At 40.4% G+C, this 20373-nt stretch overlaps 1 protein-coding gene across 7 annotated transcripts in view; it reads left to right on the top strand.

The window, feature by feature from the left end:
* Positions 1 to 20373, top strand: part of LOC126483675 (SUN domain-containing ossification factor) — a 254712-nt gene that overhangs the window by 208154 nt on the left and 26185 nt on the right. The window contains exon 1 of one of the 7 annotated variants that reach the window (XM_050106750.1): positions 13993 to 14184. The exons of the other annotated variants lie outside the window; for them this stretch is intronic. Coding sequence (XP_049962707.1) covers positions 14046 to 14184 — 139 coding nt within the window. The 5' untranslated portion in view covers positions 13993 to 14045. Of the gene's footprint in view, positions 1 to 13992; positions 14185 to 20373 lie in introns of those variants that run through there. 7 annotated transcript variants of the gene reach the window in all.

Raw genomic sequence — 20373 nt, 5'->3', positions numbered from 1 at the left:
AGAGAGAGAGAGAGAGAGAGAGAGAGAGAGAGAGAGAGAGAGAGCGCATTCCTTAATAAATGACTGTGAACGTAAAGAATAGCTACCGCGAACGTTTTAAGAGTGCATAGCCAATGATTGAAGCCACAAACTACCGTTCAGCTTTTCAGTAATGGAGATGTATGTAGAACAGTAATGTTACATTCTTGATTTCTGTGGCCATATTGACCGTAAGTGCTGTAAAATTCCTGATAGGATTTTCGTTCCGTCTTTACAACTGCAAGAAAATGCGTGTTTTTCTCGTCAGACACGTTTCGCTTTATTGAAGTAAAGCGTCATCAGTGCTCTGTAGTCAAAGATATTTATAATTTGATTTGTTTTTAAGATCGCTAAGACAGTTCGTTAACAATTTGTTGGTTTTTACTTTCGGTGATTACCGCTCAGTTTCTCGCCTACATTAGAAAATGCCGTCTGCCAGCACGTCTTTGGTCTTTTTTTTTCTCTTTTTTTTCATTAGTCTAATTTTTCGCTGCTCTGCAGAACTGTGCATTTGTTTCGTTTTACGCAGCACATTTGCTTTTACACCACTGTTCACAATAAATTGAACGTCTCCTCCTTAGCGTACGAATAAACGAAAAGGAACGAACGGTGAGATATATGTAGATACATCACTCCTTAGTATCTGCATTCATCGTTGGCTGAAGAAAGATCACAGTCTTTTCTACCCTGCTGTCACACTGAATTGATTACATGAATACACGACGTGACTAATTTCTGAGTTTGAAATATTTAAGAAATATATATGAAGTAAGAAAGAAAATTTGTTTTGTGTTGTTCCATTCTTGTACGTATCTCTGTCCTTTAAATACAATTTTTGCTAGAGCTAGGGAGCCGTTTCATGTTGCTCTCTGCCTTTCGCGTTATTCTTGTTTCAATACAACATAATGAAATATTTCCTGTCGTGACTTTTGGACCCCCTATATATCCTTTCAACGTTACAATATGTTCAAAAGGTTCAAATGGCTCTGAGCACTATGGGACTTGACATCTGTGGTCATCAGTCCCCTAGAACGTAGAACTACTTAAACCTAATTAACCTAAGGACATCACACATATCCATGCCTGAGGCAGGATTCGAACCTGCGACCGTAGCGGTGCGCGGTTCCAGACTGAAGCGCCTAGAACCGATCAGTCACACCGGCCGACGCTACAATATGTAATTTGCAAGATAGTGGCGGGGGGGGGGGGGCATTTTGCCAATGCGGAAATTGTTTTATTTACCCTTCTAGTATTTCGGAGTTGACGCCGTCAGAGACTTCGTGTGCAAAATTCACCACAGAGCAGTATGAAGTGGGCTAGAATACTGGTAACCTATTTCGTGGAAACATGGAAGGCATATTTAGTGGATTTTTCCTCGAATAATACAGTTTTGCTTATACGAATGATATTTATAGATCCGAAACATATCGAATAATTTGTATACAAATAAAATTTTACTTAGTTACTTGTTTGCCCTGCCATCATCTGTATTTCCTCTCGTCTTATCGTAGGTTAGATGACTCACTCCCACTTAAGTTGTAAAAAGTCAGCACATACTCATCTAGATCCTTTTGTGGAATTGCCTCCGCTAACCATAGATGAGAGGAGGAGAATTGTAGATCTTGGCAGGACAGAGTATGAGTTATGGTGTAAACTTTTTCGGATTATGAGACTCATTTTTAAAAGCGAAATTTATATTCTGGGAAAATATCCACTGACATTGCCTTTAAAAGGGCGAAACTCGTCTGGAAAGTAATTATAAATGTTATACTTCCGCAAGAAAAAGTGTTTCAATTTAAAAACTAAAACCTGTATTTACATATTCGCTACGGAAAATGGTCACAACTTCAACTTTCTTAGCGGATGCGCGTGATCAGACACGAGATTTCCGTGTCGCCCGCGAGTGATAACATGATATACTATTAGGGGAGGGGATACCTTTCATCCTTTGTAAATGTCTTCCAAATGAGAATCCCTCTACCATGTGATTAGCGGGATGCAGCGCCTCATGTCGTTTTCGCCGCACTCGTACTCACTTGTAAGATCATGTAGCATCACTCTTCAGTCCAAATGGTTTTTTTTAATTCTTATAGTGACCAATGGCAGTCTTCTGCACTGACAGAAACTTTTAAGAAGTACAATTATGCCTTCATGTCATTGGGATGATGATGCTCGATGTTTCGTTGTGTTGTCAAACATAGGATCGGTGATTCATTTGTTGCACTGTGAACAGACTGCTTGCTGCTAGAATCTGAGATTGCGGTGATGGCCGTTTCCCCGAACAGTCACCCACGGTATATTATTGACATGGTGGCACGTGAAAAGCCCAGCGCCTGCTCTAGCATTGGAGGATTTACAGAACTCCAGCGTTGATTCTTTTGCGTGTTTATGTACCCCCGATAAATGTAGCCATCCGTCTCAAAAATGGCAGCAACAACCAATTATTGTGCTGACTTTTAGTAACAATACTTTACATAGTCCTCTTGTTGTGCATAGTTGCGTCAGCTAAACCCAGTATGCTCCTGCCAAGTCCGGGGAGAGGGGCGGAAGCATATGCGGCGAACGGATCTTGCCTCCCTGATATTGGCTTCCCCTGGGCACCCAATATTGCGCATGCGTCGCACGTGAAATACTCTTAAATTTCCTGTAGTTTCCGATCGGGCTGTAGTAGTTCTCAGTTCCTCTTCCCTCATTTAACCTTACTAGCGTGGTTCACGACCTATCCCTTTCGTGGAACCCGGCAAACCGGATTGGGAAAGCTCCTCGGAACGACTCTGTACTTGGAGCGTCCTGAATGCCAGATCATGGAGGTTAGATCCCCCCCCACGGCATATTTATTGCGTTGTCATTGTGAGTACAGGTCAGCAGCGTAAATGTTGTTGTTTGCATCTGGCGACTTTGTTGCATTAGTGCAATTAGCCCTCCAGCGTAGAATCTGTAGCCCTCCGCTAAGTAACTTCGTACAGAAACTGCAGTCTCACTGGCCTGTTTATGCGGCAAGTTCCACGGCGGAAAGATGGCGCAAGAATATGTAAAAGCCCATTGTCATGTTCATTAGAGGTGTTACATTATTCTGCATTAGTTTTCACTTAGTGTCTTATCTATCTGGTATCTTAATTTCATGCCGTCCGTGAAATGAACTGTTCAGGTGGTAGTTTCACTGAACGAGTGGAAAACTAGGAAATGTATCCTTTCAGCAGCATGTGTGTTCGGCCAAGTTTACATAAATTTTTCGGAAGAAATCATAATTTAATTATGAGAATTGGAAGTTGACTGATATAAGCCAAATGGCAAAATTGGACGGCTCACTGAATCGCTAAAATTTAAGTGCGCTGACCAGTAAGTTATTTTCTTTATGACAATAACTTTATTTGCAGATCTAAATGATTTGACACTTCTGTTAAAGGTAAAACACTTACAAACAATTAATTGCAAAGATTCTTTTTATAGAATGTGATTTCCCAGAGGTGGGAATATTCGGTGTAAGACCCTCTTTTTATATGCTGTTCGTATTGTTCAGTTTTGTTGGAATGAGAACAAACAGAAGCCTGTGTAACGTAGATCTGTCGTTAGCTTTGTAACTAATTTATTAGAAGCCTTAAAAACACAGGAGCAGTGAGTGCTGTTCCTCATATTTGTTTTCCTAGCCATGCAAAAGGTACCAAATGGTACTCGACGGATAGTGCTTCCAATTCGATCAGGGATGCAGCCTAGGAAGGAGCTTTGTTCCTGTTTACTTCAATACATGCCTCCAATATCTTTCGTTTTGTGGAGACAGGTTTCTAGTGCTTCAGATACTACTCTGTATTGAAATCTGTTTAGCATGTTTGAAGGTAATGAAATTTATTAGCCACTAATAAACAAGATTGTTTTTTAAACATTCACAATGTTAGTCACATCTTTACCAATAAGACTGCGTTGGTCCTAATCCCCATTATTGAGGTTCTGTTAATATTGGTACGAGAAAGTTTTATAACTGGATATGGCTTTCATGTACGTAGTTTCCACAGCACTGACAGCAACACAACTAGCAGACGAATTAAGGTGTTAAAAAAAACCATGCAGTTGCTTATAATGTTGCGTCGCAATTCCGACTTCCTTCAGAAGAGGGGTGAATTGAGCTTCGCATTTGGCTCGGAAAGGTCGCGAATTCGGGTCGAAATTGTACCTCTGACTCCGCCTCCGATAATTTTGAGACAAAGTATACTGAAGATGAAGGTTCTAAGTTTAAGTATACAAGTGCAAAAATCAAAACGTGAAATAGCAACAGCGTTGCCAGATATGAACATAGGACGGCCGAGGTACGCTGTCTCCTAAGCTACCTCAACCCACCACAAAGTAATGCCGCTTGTGTTTACAAATCGCTTCAGCTTTGTCCAGAGTGGGGAGGATTAGTGGAATTTCCCAAGGTCTCCTGAAACAACGAAAAAGTATGCTAGGGTTGCCAACCGTTATGGACCTTCTTGTCCCGACATCCCGGCAGGACATAATTTTGTCACGATTTTGCAAAACAGCACAAATACAGAAGTAACGCCATCTGTTAGCGCGATATGTAAACGTAGTCGGTTACTTTCGTCAACAAGTTTATGCTGACAAGGTCGTCTCACAGATGGCGTTGCATGTTTTGTATCCTGTGTCGACGATGCAAGCACTTCCTAAATCAAGCGCTATCGTTCAAGAAATATCAGACTTCTCCAGCAGTACGGGGCTGCTGGAACTATCTAAGCAGCACCACGCGGAAGAATCGGGCAGTTACCATTTGAATAGCGGTCTGATAAGACGATTCTTTCTGAACGTAATACGAACGACTAGAGCAAGTTAGTGACGTCTGAAGTGTTTACAGCCGGTATATAGGAAGTGAAGTGTATAGTAATGAGTACTAAGATGACTGAAGTGTTATTGTTGACTGTTCATCGTCTAATAAACTAATCACAGCTTACATTTAAGGGTGAAGAAAGTGTCACTTTTCGGACGATTTCACAAAAGAGTGGGCTTTCGTCAAGATAGTACGTACGGATAATAAAGTTGTCAAACGTCCTCAATCCTTCAGTTGTAAGGCGATTGAAAAAAAAATCACGCGTCATACTCTGTGTCCTAATGCATAAAACAATTGCAAGAAGTTTCATTTCACGGCGTGGGCACCGACGCATCGAACCACAAGACTGAAAAGATGTTTCTTAAGTTGGTCAATAGTTCACTGAAACTGACGGAATCCAACAAAAGCTGTTGAAGTTTCATTCCCTGAATAACGAAACATCAAACAGTATTGAAGTTTTGTCTAGACACTTTAAGACAAACGCAGATTTCATTAGATAAGTTAATCGCTTGTGGAGACAGTACCAATAACAACTTCGGGGGGCTTCATCGACGCGGTCATCGGAATGTGTTTTACCAAATCAAAGAACAATTGGAAAAAAATGTGGAAGGAACTGGATGTCCTGTCCATATTCTCCACAATACTATATCAAGCGCTGCTGGAATCTTAACTGTTGGCATTGAAATTATCGTCATGAAAATATTCTCCAATACAGTAAGGACAGAGAAGCTGAAAGAGATCTTCTTATACGTTTATGTCAATCGTCAGACTCTACCTCACTCAAATACTAGATAGTTGTTTTTTGACGCCGAAGACAGGCCAGGCCACCTAAAAGATTTGATTTTCCAGTAGTCCAGTTGTGTTCTGAATAAATCTCAGTGTGTCCCGACGTGGTCCCAGCTAGATGAGGCAAGCGTAAAATGTGCTGGATATGGAAACTGGGAACGCACACTTTCAGATGACAGTCGGAATCCCGAACAGTCTTTAATGATATTCTGTGAGTGCGTTCTTTTATATGCGTTTCATTTACTCCGGATGTGAGCCATTTTGCATTTATCAACGCTTCCGAGCCAGAAGTGTGGTCATAACGAAGCGTGAGATGTGCTTTGGAATTCAGTGAGGTTAACGTAAATTTTCAAATTTGCAAGAAAAGCCATTCAAAAGGTTTTGCTATTCTATTACTACTTCTGTAAAACGACATTTAAAATTTTTATGAAGAGTGCAGGAAACTCCATCAGTGCTGTAGGAAAATAAGAATTGTGTAACTTAGGCTGAATCCAGGATAAATCGAAAATTCACTTCGAATCTTTGGTGAAATGATTCGCTTAAAGACTGTTTCCCGTTTCAATGTTCAGAGCAGTAAGTGTAACTGTTACTTAAAAAATACTTATTACTCCACATAGCAGACCGTAGATCCGGCCATAGCGAGTACTAGTTTGTTCGAGTAACTAAGTATAGCTACATTTCAGTTCAAAGTAGTGCGCGTTGATACCTCGCAGTATGAGCATGAAAAGTGATAGCGGTAAAGGTCTTCGCGGATAGCCGCTTCTTTGACATTGTAGAATGTGCTATCACACTATTTCTGCGATATTTAGAACAATACTATGAAATACCAACACTGCAAAGAGCTTCCACGCTAGCAAGGAAACTCTAAGAAAAGTTCTTTCGTCTAAGGGGTTTTAGTTTATTAAATGGTGCCTGGACGTGCAAACAAGACATAAGATTTTTAGGAAAAATAATGCACCTGAATTAAGCGCCCAGTGGACTGCTTGGACTAAAAGTGGAGGGACACACATTACACTTGAATAAACATTTCTTACATGAGAGTGTGCGGAGTGTTGTCAAACGAAAATGCCGACAACGCTTAATTGTTGCTGTAGCAAGCCGTGATAAGTTTCATCGGTATTGTTGCCCGCGTCTGAGACGACAGATCATGAATCAACATACACGACTGAAGAAGATTTCAGTATCGCCGTGCGAGGTATATGGTCCTTCAAAAAGTGCACCAGTTTTCATATATCAAATTATGAACTTTTCTTTCAAAACGCATTAACGAAATACATGAATTTGTTCATCACACCTTTCCATTCCAGGCATGGAAAATGTCTGGCGTATGGACCACACCTGTTGCGTTGGCATGCAAGACCTCTTCCGTGAAATTCTCAATGACTGCCTGATAAGACTCTACTTGAATTGCGCCAACACGTCGAATCTCCTTTAACTCGCGGATGTTTCGGGGATTGACACACCAATGATTGGAAATAACCCCAAAGGAAAAAAAACTGCGTGTGGCCTCGTTGGTCAATGTTGGTCACCACTATGCGAAATGAGGCGATCGGTAAAACGATCAGGCAGCAGCTAGGATGTTTCGCGGGAAGTGTGAAGGTGAGACCGTCCTGCTGAAACCGCATCTCTTGAACGTTCATTTTATTGAAACGAGGATAACAAAAATCTCTTAAGATATAGGCTTCCACGAACCGTCACAGGTTGTTCAGTTTCGTTTTGTAGAAAAAAAAGGGCCGATTATGTCGCCTAATCAAAAGCCGCAGTAAACCATCACTCGCTGTGGATGCATTTCTTTCCTCTCTTGGACAACGCAAGGATTTCCGACTATCAGATACGGCAGTATTGCTTAGTCACAAATCAAATAGAAGTGAGTCTCATCACTAAAGATGTTCCTTGCAAAAGCACCTTCTCAGAAACTGGGCTACAAACTGACGCATTTTCTCACGGGAGGCTTGTTTCAGCTGCTGCGTTAACAGAATTCTGAAAAAGTGGTAATGGAGATCATGCTGGAGAAATCGCCGTACTTGCCAGGTGTCCAGGTTTTTGCGGTCGTGTCTGGCCAAATATGTGAAGGTCCGACTTGCCTGGGTTTTTAGCGATGAAGTAGAGGACGCACGACTAAGGTCTGTTCCAAGCTAATTACGTTAGTGCGAGGAATAGCCATAAGGCGGAATAAGGAGATACCCCATAAAGACATATAAATATGCCAGTCAGTGCTGTTACGACTGTGTCCCACATTTTTCACGTACATCGAGCGATCCAAATACTGTCAAAATCATGTACTCCCAGAAAGAGCGAGCGAGACGGAGTATGGTAGAATGTGCCAATTAGCCGATGCTAACACGTCCCACTGCATCACGCTCGCGCGTAGCTCGTAGCCTTGTAGAGAGACTATCATATCAGTAGTTCCGCAATTTGATTTCCAAGAAAAGTAACGTTCTTGATAAAATGATTTCATACGAGAAGTATTCTTTCTTTATAACTCTAGTTGAAATGGCCAAAGTTATTCAATCTCTGTTTCCGTTCCAGGATAGTCCAGTGCATGTGTTGTTCAGAAGTACAACGCAGTGATCCTTTGGATTTGCGCATGTGTCCGAAGAAACAGGCACCGCGGCGACTGCAACCGTTGTTAAATATATGAAAAGTATTCGCAGTCGCGAATGTGGACATCAGCTGTGTGATGGGATAACAATGAAAATTTGTGCCGGACCGGAACTGGCATCCCGGATTTCATGCTCTAATACATAATGATTGTACTAGTGCAGGTTCTAGACATATGGTTGACGACATGTCGAAGTTCGGCTCTGGCCATTGAGTTGTGTTCATATAGCCGTTGGTAAGGCGACCGCTCGCGTAAAGCGGCTTTTGAGTCCTGGTCCAGCACAAATTTTCATTGTTGTTACTCCATTGTACGGTTGATTGTTGTTAATATTCGCCAATGCGAATGCGTTTTATGTATTTAGTTTGTCACAATATTACCTCAGGAAGAAGACTGAGCACTTCCAGTTGCTATTATAATTGGGAAATGTAGAGGCTGTTTACAGGGAGTTCATCTAGTTCAAACATGATTAAAGTTGATCTCTCAACAAATGACTGCACTTGATTATTTTTAAATTTGTTGTGGCCTACATTGGATCACTTTAGTTAATATTATGAATTAGGTTGTTCTGCTTTTTCTGTTGGCCCAATACTTTTTCGTTCTTTCAGATTGTGCCCTTCTCTGCTCCCCCGAAATCACCCTCCCGATTCTCTGTTAATTTTTATTGATAGTGTGATATGTTTGCCCTGAAGTATCTTGAGTGGGTCTGTCTTGGCTTTCAAAGCCTCCATCGTGGTCTGTAATTTGATGATGTCCTCATTTCTCTCTGCGATCCATCTAATGCCGCTCTTACTATTCCATAACTTCGCGATTATTCTCCTGCTATTTCTGTTTTCTATTGCCCTCTACAAATGTCTTAGGAAAGAGATCCGTTTCTTTTTCATTGTAATTTGTCACTGGTTCTATTTCTTTATAAACTGTTTCACTTGAAGCTATACTCTAAACTCCGTCTTTTTATATTTATTTATACATGTTCTGACTATCCTTTCTGTTTTAAGTAATGTCTTTTGCTACAGTGTTAGTTGTTTTGAATATAGTTTCGCTAGTAGATGTTATTTGCGGTCGTGTGACTATTGTGTAGTGTTTCAGTTCTGTGTCTATTGAGATGCATTTTTGTTATGTGTGTTTTTGGTAATACGATGTGTTTTAATCAGTTGGTTTATTCTACTGTCATGATGGTTTCTCATTGAGATTGTGTGTTATTTCTCCAGAGTATTTGAACTTTTCAACAAGTTTTGTTTTTCTCCAGTTCTAATTTTGTTTGCCATTGGCGGTTCGGTTAACATTATTTCTGGTTTTTTGTTTTTTTTTGTTTTTTGTTTTTTTTTTTCAAAAGATACTTTAAGGCCAATACTGTGGACTATTTCCTTTAATGATTGTATTTGTTGTTTGGTTTCTTGAATGTTGTCGGCGAGAAGAGCGAGGTCATCAGCAAACAGTTGTTAAACTTTGTCGTCCTTTTGTTTCCAATCTTAATGTTCTTTGTATTGTACTTGTACCATTCCCTCGTTATGTATTCAAGGGCACAATTCAAAAGAAGGGGTGACAGGCCATCTCCCTACCTTACACCAGATTTTACCAAGAATGATTCAGTAAATTCCCTTCAGGACTTAATTTTAGAATTTTTACTTATTTAGTAAGCTGTATCAGTTTAATTTTGGTTGGAGTCCGAAACGTCTCAAAATTTTTTAACAGTGCGGGTCTCTGAACAGAATCATATGCGTTCTTAGAAGCCGTAAATGTAATTGAGAGAGGCTTGTTTCGTTTGCGGTAATAAGCCATGATTGATTTCAGAGTAATTATTTGTTCGGCATAGCTTCAGAGGTCTGAAGCCTCCTTGGTATTCCCCCAGTTCCTTATCCGGCTGTTCTTTGATCCAATTGTGTTAAATCTTGGAAAAAGTCTTGTTGGTACAGTCAAAGAACGAGAGTCGCCTACAGTTGTCTGGATCACTTTTGTCTCTTATCTTACAAAGTGGGTTAATTATAGCTGAGGTCCATTCATCTGAAATTTTTTGTCGCTTAAATTTTTTGTAAAATAATATGTAAAGATGACAGTTGTTTTACCAGGATACTTCCACTTTTCCGCAAACACTTGATTTCCCCCCCACATGCTTTCTAGTTTCTCATTTCTTTAAGTGCAATTTCTATTTCTTGTACTGTAGGTGGGTTTATATTTTCGGGTTTGGTTTTTACAGAGGTGCATGTGTCTGTTGTTTAAAGCTTTTCAGGTTCATCACAGTTCAAGAACTTGTTGAATGCTTCTGCCATGATTTCTGCGTTTTACTTGTTATTTAGGGCTATTCTTCCATCTTTCTCAGCAATAGTGTGGGAAGGTTGTAATTACGTAATGTTTATCAGAGGCTTTGAAATGCTATCTGGTATTAGTTTTGTAGAAGTTTTCTTCAGTGGAACTCATTAGATCCTTTCGATATTGCCGCTTTGTATTTCTGATAATTTGAGGGAATTTTTCTGGTGTTTTTGACGGTAGTAGCATTTTCTTCTGTTTTGTGAGCTTGAAATTTTGTCAAAGCTTTTGAGGTCTTTCATCATGTTTATTGAATAACGGTTGAAAATACCCAACTGACACTCTATATATAGGTTTTCTGGCTTTTAGGGCAAAATGTGCGGCATAGTTCGGCTTTCCTAGTCTTGGACGTCGCAAACCTAGTCATTCCCAATTCTTGTGAATGGCGAAGAACCGACTTCACTGTTCTAACAGCCAAGGGTGCCCATACGCGCGGGTAAGGGCAAGTGGTGGCCGCTTTCCCCCTCCCCCTCCGAGGCTAGCTCTCAGGAAAAGGAAAAAAATAGTGCAGTCAGATCTTTTTCTTCCAAGAAAAGATGAAATGAAATGATCGTATGGCATTTATTGGCCGGGATATCTCCTTCGGGGTTCGGCCGCCGTATTGCAAGTCTATTTAGTTGACGCCACTTCGGCGGTACGGCTACCGCTGCGCTACGGAGGCGGACTTCCAGAAAAGATATAGAAGTCTGATATTACGCAGGTTTTTATCGGCGTCGGACGTGGAACTTAAATATTAAAAATATTCCATATTCCCAGGTCTGCCCCCCCCCCACCACCACCACCACCACCACCACCTATCCTGTGGGCGCTCTTGCTAACGGCTGCTACAAACAAAATGTTTTGTGCAGATCGTCCAGAACGAAGGCGCCCAGAACTCTTAGTGTTCAGTGTTGAACCCCTTTCATTGAACTTGGCAGTAAGTCTGCTAACAGTTAATTCATTAGGTGCTTAATTTGCAGTCTACAAGTGCGCGAAGACATCTGGCAGTTGCTGCATAACTGTCAGTTTTGATAAAATGTTTCCACTTTTAGCAGTTGCAGTGCTGTAGTCAACCTCTCCTCTTTGGTTAGGTACACAACGAAGAAATGCGAGAAATTCAGACCGAAGCGACAAGAGAATTTTTATGGACACCGAAATGGTACACAACAATGTGCTCAATCGACAAACAAAATATACTGTATTTCACTGCAGCGACTATTGTGAAACAGATGAAATGTATTCGCAGTTGGTAAGCGAACAACCGTCAGATGATTGTGACGCAGGAAGGACGACATGTGGAAGTTTGGATCTGGCCATGATTCGTGCACGGGTAGCCAAAGCGGTTACGGCGAGCGCTAGCGTAAAGAGCTGGGTTCGAATCCCAATCCAGCACAAAGTTTCACTGTCGTTATTCCCTTATACAAATGATGGTTCTTTGTATTCGCAACTGCAAATACATTTCATGTATTTCATACTGGCTGTGGTCGCCGCAGTGTTGCATGCCCGAGGGAATTGCATCGTACTTCTGAACACAGGCACTGCAATATTGTTATTTACTAGCCGACAATGGGCAAGCTACTTTCAATTAAAATGTCTCATCTCTACGGTAATAGACATAATGAATGTATGAGTACAGGATGTCGACACATGGTTGACGGTATATGTAAATTTGGGTCCAGCTGTGGGGCGTGCTCGTACAGCCTAATACGCGGAAAATCCGGGTTCGAGTCCGGTTCCAGCACAAATTTTCATTGTCATTCCGTTATACAGCTGATGGTTGTCCTTATTAGCAACTACGAATACATTTCATGTAGAACAAATATACGCAACGCGATTCAAAACCGGCGCAGTCTATGAAGGATCCTTTAGTCGTACGGATATAACTAGCGAAGCGACATAGGCAACAAGGATAAGAAATTCTCTGAACGCCCAGTTTCTCCTGTGTTCCAGTTGGTAATTAATTCCGTGTAGCGTGTGACAGTACTCCACTTGAGATTGCACGCTGCCCACCTTGGCAAGATTTTCAGTTTGCCTTCAAGGGTAAATAAATATCTCATGCAACAAACCAATCGCTCAGTCTCCAACTTTGATTTCCGCTACAGTCCTAGCTTCCATGGCAGGTGCCGGCTAGGGATGGCGGTTATCGCTGAAACAACCAGTTTTCAGTAAAACCGGTTATTTTCTTCTTCAGTTTAAACTGTCTGTTCAAATAGCTCAAAATAATCGGTTTGTGAAATAAGATTTTCTGTTTTTTATTGCTATTATTTCAAACAATAAACGTAGATATGGCAGAAAGATTGAAAAAAAAGACGACTCCTTCTGTTTCTTGCGTTATACGTTTCATGTTGCATAGAATCAAAATAGGTACATAAAAGAAAACATGGTCTCTCCACCGTTCGGTGCTGTTCTCGAAAAGTAATGATAAATTCGAATACTACAAAGAATTAGTCTTCTCCTACTCCTGATTTTTTAAATATGTTAAAAATCAAGTTGTAAAGGATTTCATACCACTGTTTGGCCATTATGAGTAGTCAATGATACAGGGTGAAAACTAAGGTTGGAGAGCTGTATTTTCCGTGTTAAGTTATCCATTAGTAGGGGCTGCAAGCAGATAAAGGCATATTATGTAGACACACAGCGACAGATAAACTTACTTCTGTTCAATGAATGAAATGTAAAGTTTATTCAGGCCTTAATTCTCTTTTTTATTATTTTATAGAAACGGCACAGTTAACTTTTGTGTAAAATCTTTAGCATCTTTTTCTTCAACTATTTAGAATGAAAAAGCCGTTTTAGTAAAATATATCATTACTTTTTAAGTGGGAATTTGAATATAATTGAGTTTTGTTGGCAAAACGAAAAACGCCCTTTTAAAAAATTCAGATGAATTGTTCGGATAATGGGCAAAACATAAGATCTGCCAGGAACAATTACATGACAACACTTAAAATTTCAGTAATGAATTAATCCAGTGGAGAATACTTTGTGTCCAGTCTGTTCATAAATACACCTATGCTGTATTGTTCTGGAAGTTGACTACTTTCATCAGAAAAAAAATCGTGCAAAGACGATATTAATCTTTCAAAAGCCGCAGAATTCTCTACCAAACTCTTTTTTTAAACAGCTATTTTCGAAAACAAAAAATTTTAATATCTTTGCTATGGCAAACCGATACATTGGTTTTATACCTGGTTTTCAGTAAAATGAAATGTGTTATAACAGACCAAACAAATACAGATTATTGAGAAATAAAGCACTGGTATCGATTTTAACCGGTCGGTTTTTTTTCGTCCCTAGTACCGTCGTCACAAAGTTGCAGCGCGCGGCGCATGACTTGCGTCAGATTTCGCACGCGTCCCAAGCCCGGCCCCCATCAGCTGTGCCGTATCGGCGCGGGGCCTCCAATCCTGTTAGCACGCGTAACCTTGGGCCAGACCGCCGCCAGCCCATGGTGTCGTGACACGTAACCTTCCGTGTAGGTGCGGCGGCGAACCCAAGCGGCTCGCGCTCTCAGCTGTTCTGTCTGCTTCGGCCACCGTCATGTGTGAACTCCGGCGCCGTTGTAACCAATCCTTACCACAGAGAAATGGGTTCTCGTACAAAAGATCAACTGGCGTCGTACTGGAATCGGACATTTTCTTCTCGCGCAATCTGCCGCCACAACTGCAGTGCTTTCTCAGTAAGTAGCACCTGGATGTTGTTCGGCGCACAGTTCGCAGCCATGCTTATGTCAGTCGCACGTACAATTGCACTTCAGTTTGAGATATGATCCCAAGTAAGAGTGCGCTTTGCCGTCTGCGCTTTTATGACACACAGCAGCTGTTCGACGTAATATTGTCATGCAGATAATGGGGATTGATGCAAGTAGACCTGCACCAAAAGAAGATATTTTATTCTTCGAGACTGATTATAGTCAAGTGGTTACTCCTATTGATTAGGTTTCCGATCTGAATGTAGCCTCCAGACGTCACTAAATAATGAGTGCCCTTTTAAAGATTACTACCGAAGCTGAGAAATACCCATGTCTTCCGTACCCGCTGGATGAAAAAGAGGCCTTAACTACAAAGGTACGTCTTTGTATCAATGGAGTTTCTCACAAAGATGCTGTAACAGTGTAGAAACAAGGATTTGATGTACAAATTGTTTGAACATCCATCCTACTCGCCTAATGTGGTACTCTACCTTCCACTTTTTTCATAGATCTACAGAACTATTTGAGTGCAGTGAAGAGGGTATGGTTGTCGTAGAAGGATTTTCAGCAGACCATCCGGAATTACGCTGCATTTGAGGAATCCACTTACGGAAAAGTTACGCAAAGAACATTGATCAAAAGGAGAGTAAATCTAAAAAGTATCTCGCAGGATGTTGCATTGTTAATATGAGCGGTATTTTCGACAATTTTCTTATGTCAGTGTATTTCTCCAGTAGATTGTTACCCATGTTACGACCCATTTCGAGTAAAATAAATTTTTCTGCTCATTTGGGAACCGAAATGTGTCCGGCTGTGCTTGCAATTACTGGAAAGTTATCCAGTGCCATCGCTTGTACTCCCGCGTCTACCACTATGAGAAGAAAACTATTTAATAAGATTTTCTGGCGAAGGTTCTTGTAACTAACGCTGGACAGTTCAACAGTTCAGTATGGTGCTTTGGTTTCCCCTTTAAAATGCTAAGGTTAGCCGCAGCCTGATGATCGAAATGTGTTTTGGAACGCAATACTCAGTGACTTGAACTCTTACCGTCATTATCGAAGAATGTTAGAGAGATACGAGGCATTCAGAACACAAGTGGTGCAAGTTCAAAGAAACGGTTTCAGATACATAGAAGTGAAAGATATGAGAATAAAATAGCATAAACTTTACAAACCTAAGAGTAGCTTGTTGGCGAACAGGAAACTGCTGCACTTGCTCCATACGGAATGGAATACATAGAACAAACATTGAAGACTACAATATTCTTTACACGAAAATTATGGACTTGCTTCAGTAGTCTGCTAAAAATTATTACAAAATAATTAATGTAAAACGTAACATTTTCATTTTTAATGTTGCCATCTCAGTTCTTTTACTGATAACATTTATTTACATATTCACACACATTTATCATTGTTTTCCCGCAACTGCGCCATTCTGAGCAATTTGTTTGACTGGTGTTTGAAATGCAAGGAATATGTTCTTCTGGTGGGTGTCTTGCTGATCTTCCTTTTTTTTTTGTTTGAAAAAATAATTTCATCAAATTTTGTCAGGATTCAGGTTTTAGTGCAAATCCACATCCTTTTTCCTATTTCCGCCATTGAATTTCCAGCTAATGAACTTATTAACAGTTTTCTTTCGATTTACAATGTTTTTTTCCAATTTATTGCTGGTTATATGTCAGTAAGCTTCAGTTGAACTACTTTTTCTTCATTTCACACTGGTTACCCAGTCAGCTGGCGAATAATTGCGACTGATTTCCAATTCTTTACTTCTATCAAGTTAGTCGATGTCATTTAGTAGGTTAGAATGCCCTGACACAAATTTGATATGTTATTTTTGTGCTCAGATTCTGTCGATTGCAGCTGTCTGAATATAAAACCACTTGCTTGAAATGAAATGTTTTGCATGTTCCTTCATATACTCCACTAGGATATACCTCACATCTTCATTTGTTCTGTTAAATGAATGTGTCCTAAAGTTGTTCACATACAGGTTGCACTTGGATGTTAATGATGTGGACAGTTTCGGAAACTGGACTGCCTGCGTAGATCAAATGTCATCTGAAATATTTGCTGCATGAAATTTCAAATCCTCCGTAGCCTGAGCAGCTTATAAGTTCACTTCTCTTCTTCTTTCATGTACAACAGTTTAGCTTCATTGTGTTTTACTGAAATCTTCGTGTTAATTTCATGACATAAGCTGCATGTGTCTTTTGATTGTAGCTTTAAATAGAGATTAAATTTAGTTGAAAAGCCATTGTAATAGCTTTTCTCTTTTACTCTTATTTTATGTCCTTCATTGTGTTTCTAGTTGTGCATACTGTATATTTTGGAAACATATAAATCTGCGTTTAAATATTTCCTTGTGTGATTTTTATTTCTTGTGTAATGACTAATACGCAAGAAATTATTTTATATGATCAATATCATTAATTTTTGTCTAGGCTGGTCTTGCCACGCGGGTTAACTATTGCAAAAACTTGTGGCTTTGTTACGCAACGGTACTGTCATCCATCAAATATCTGAAAGTGTTAAGAAAAAAAGTTATTTGTAAACCTGCTTGCTTTGGTTTGCCGTCTTTAGGAAACGCCTAAATGGCGTTGATTTCTCTTTTACAGAACCATTTACCGGCCATTTCTTTGATGATTGAAAAATTGCAATGGTCCTAGAAGATAAATATTTTGTGAATAGTCCATACCTTTCAGAGACTAAAACACTTCATGGACTTTCCTTCAGTTAATCTTGAGGAGCATTTTAATCGGCGTTGAGCAGATTCTCAGAATAAAAACTTTCCCTATAGTCAGTTTTCCTTTTCTGGTTGTGTAATCTTGACCATTATTTCGGAGACTTTTCTTGTTATTGGTCTTCCCGAGCTCCGTATTTCGTGTTCGTTTCTTCCTCTGTGATTTAATGACGACTCACTGGTTTCTCCGATTTCCTCTCTCAGCCCTATAACGAAAATACTTAATACAAAAAATATTAAAACACGAAGTTAAATTAGTGAAAAATAAATAAGTTTTACTGTAGGTTTCAAAACAGGTTGTTTTAAAACAGCACATACAAATGGCAGAAAATTAATTTTGTTTCACAGTTCTTTTAAAATGCTATTTTAGCTTCTTTTTTTAACACTCTTCTGACGATAGTCATGATTATCCGCTGTAATACAGCAAAACATCGAAACACAGCACGGAGTGTGATCTTGCTTCAGTTGTATTCTGAAATAATTAACAACTGTTTCAGTTGCCAGGTGAAGTGCTGCCATTTGGCAACAAACAGCTCAGCTAGGGACATCGTTCGCTATTCCTCTGAAAAGATCCGATACGCCTCTTTTCTAAAATCAATTATTTTTCTAGACTTACACCACATGTATTCTGCGAGTATCACATGGCATTCTACGAGGGCCGTTCAGAAAGTAACCTCCGGTTGATTTAAAAAAATACACCAAGTTAAACAAAAATATTTTAATATATACATCTTACAACTACATCTTTGCACTATTTTTCTACATAGTCTCCATAGCGATTGAGGCACTTATCGTATCTCTTCACAAGCTTTGAAATTCCTTCTGCATAAAAATCACCCGCTTGTGCCTGGAGCCAGCCTGTGACCGCATCTTTGAGCTCTTCGTCGTCATCAAACCGCTGTGACCCGAGCCATTTCTTCAAATGCATGAAGAGGTGATAATCACTTGGCTCCAGGTCTGGGCTGTAAGATGGATGGTTGATAACGTCCCACTTGAAGGACTCAAGAAGGGCCGTTGTTCTGCGAGCAGAGTGCGGACGGGCGTTATCGTGCAAAAAACCGATACCAGAAGTCAGCATACCACGGCGTTTGTTCTGTATAGCCCGTCGTAACTTTTTTATTGTTTCACAGTACACGTCTTGATTAATGGTCGTACCACGTTCCATGAATTCAACCAACAACACCCCTTTGGCATCCCAAAACACCGTTGCCATCAGTTTTCTGGCAGAAAAATCTTGCGAGGCTTTTCTTGGTTTGGTAGGCGAATTTGAATGTGCTCACATCTTTGATTGTTCTTTTGTCTCAGGGTTCACGTACTTAATCCAGGTTTCGTCACCGGTCACGATTCTGTTTAACAATGGTTCTCCTTCGTCCTCATAACGTGACAGAAAGTCTAATGCAGAGGCCATTCTTTGAGTTTTGTGGTGGTCGGTAAGAATTTTGGGCACCCATCGTGCACAGAACTTACGGTAACCCAATCTTGCTGTCACTATCTCATACAAGAGAGTCTTAGAAATCTGTGGAAAACCAGTAGACAACTCCGACATTGAGAAACGTCGATTTTCACGAACTTTTGCATCAACTGTCTGAAAGAGTTCGTCAGTCACCAATGATGGTCTACCACTCCTCTCTTCATCATGAACGTTTTCTCGTCCACTTTTAAATAAAAGTACCCATTCACTGACAACTCCTTCACTCATAACTCTTGGTCCGTACACGGCACAAAGCTCACGATGAATAGCTGCTGCAGAATATCCTTTGGCTGTAAAAAACCTTATGACAGCACGCACTTCACATTTGGCGGGGTTTTCTATTGCAGCACACATTTCAAACTGCCACAAAAACTAAACTAGCACAGGTACGACGTTCACTCGACCACGGCTTGATGCCGACTGACCTGTTGAGTGCGTGAACGCACAGATGGCGTCGCTACTCCCCCCACAACCCGCACTGTGACCAATCGGAGGTTACTTTCTGAACCGCCCTCGTATCTATTATTGCGGTCTTCACATCAAAACGTAGTATGTTTCGCATTTTGGCGCAGTAGTTGTAATAAACATGTAGCATTAAGTTTCCACGTACAGTTAACCATCCAGCAGGGTCCCCCTTGGTGACGTAAAAGCTAACTCTTAACAACACTTCTCGTATTTCAGAAAGACTTCCCTAGGTAGATTCAGTACAAATATCAATTGGGTTAAGCGTCGAAGTTACTGGCAAGGACTTTCGATGATTCCAATAACTTCAAAGCAGACCAACGGAGCTTGATTGTTGCCCCCTTACAAGTTCAGTTTTCCACAAAATCAAGACGTTTGTGTATTAGCCAAATGGTCATTACGTGTTAACTTCATAGAGTTAACGCTAACTATAGTGGCAGTTGGTTACTGTGTATGTACATTACATATAAGTATTCACTAGCAAACGTATAAGGGGTAGTCAAATGAGAGACATATGGAAAAAGCAAGTAAACGTTTTTCGAAAGTAATCGCCAGAACTGTTAACATTCATCCCCCTAGGAGACAAGACGGTCAATGCTTTAATGGAATAATTTCTGCGCTTGCCTACGAACTAGGATTGTACCCACACGTGCACCTCTTCATCCGAAGCAAATCGCTGGCCACGAATGCTTTTCTTCAGGGCTCCAAAAAATAAGGAAATCTCGTGGGGAGGGGTCGGAACAGAATCCATAATGTGTAAGGGCTTTCCAGTGTAACCTCTGCAGCGTACTCTGAACAACTTTGGCAACATGTGGGCCCGCCAAAATGTTGCCAGATTGTTTAGAGAATTCTGCAGAAGGTTCTCTGGGAAGTCCGTACATGTCCTCCATACAGTGCCGATGTCTCCCCAGACGATTTTCGTATTTTTGTAGTCCTGGAGAAAGGCGTTCTTGGCCATCGATTTGTTTCGGACGAAGAGGTGCACGCCAGGGTGCAACTACCGTTCCATAGGCAGTCCAAACATTTTTCCACGAAGGCATTTAGCGTCTTGTCCCACAGTGCGATGACTGTGTTAATGGTTACGATTATTTTTGAAATAATAAAAAATATATTTAATGTTTTCCATCTGTCTCGTTTTCATTTGACCGCTCCTTACAGTCTGGCATGGAGACGATAAATGTTTCATAACGTTTGCTGCATTCACGAAGTGTGTTTTGGATTAGCTGATGAGTAGCTGTGGGTCGTTTTATGTACTTCCACGATGTGACGACACGACGTGTAATTCAGTGACTTTATATGCGACTTCGTGATGTTCAGAGTGCGTAACTTGTATTTTTATATATCATAACGAACCTTCTAATGAATTAATATCTGAAGACGGCAATAAATTGCCGAAATCGGTAATGTGAAAATTTTAGTTATTAGACGATCTAGACGTAATAAATTATTGTATAAACATTTATAAGATCGCATACTTCCGTTTGATAATGTCATTTCGT

This window comes from Schistocerca serialis, chromosome 6 (genome assembly GCF_023864345.2).
Source record: "Schistocerca serialis cubense isolate TAMUIC-IGC-003099 chromosome 6, iqSchSeri2.2, whole genome shotgun sequence".
Taxonomy (NCBI): domain Eukaryota; kingdom Metazoa; phylum Arthropoda; class Insecta; order Orthoptera; family Acrididae; genus Schistocerca; species Schistocerca serialis.
This window is presented reverse-complemented; position numbering and strand designations above follow the sequence as displayed.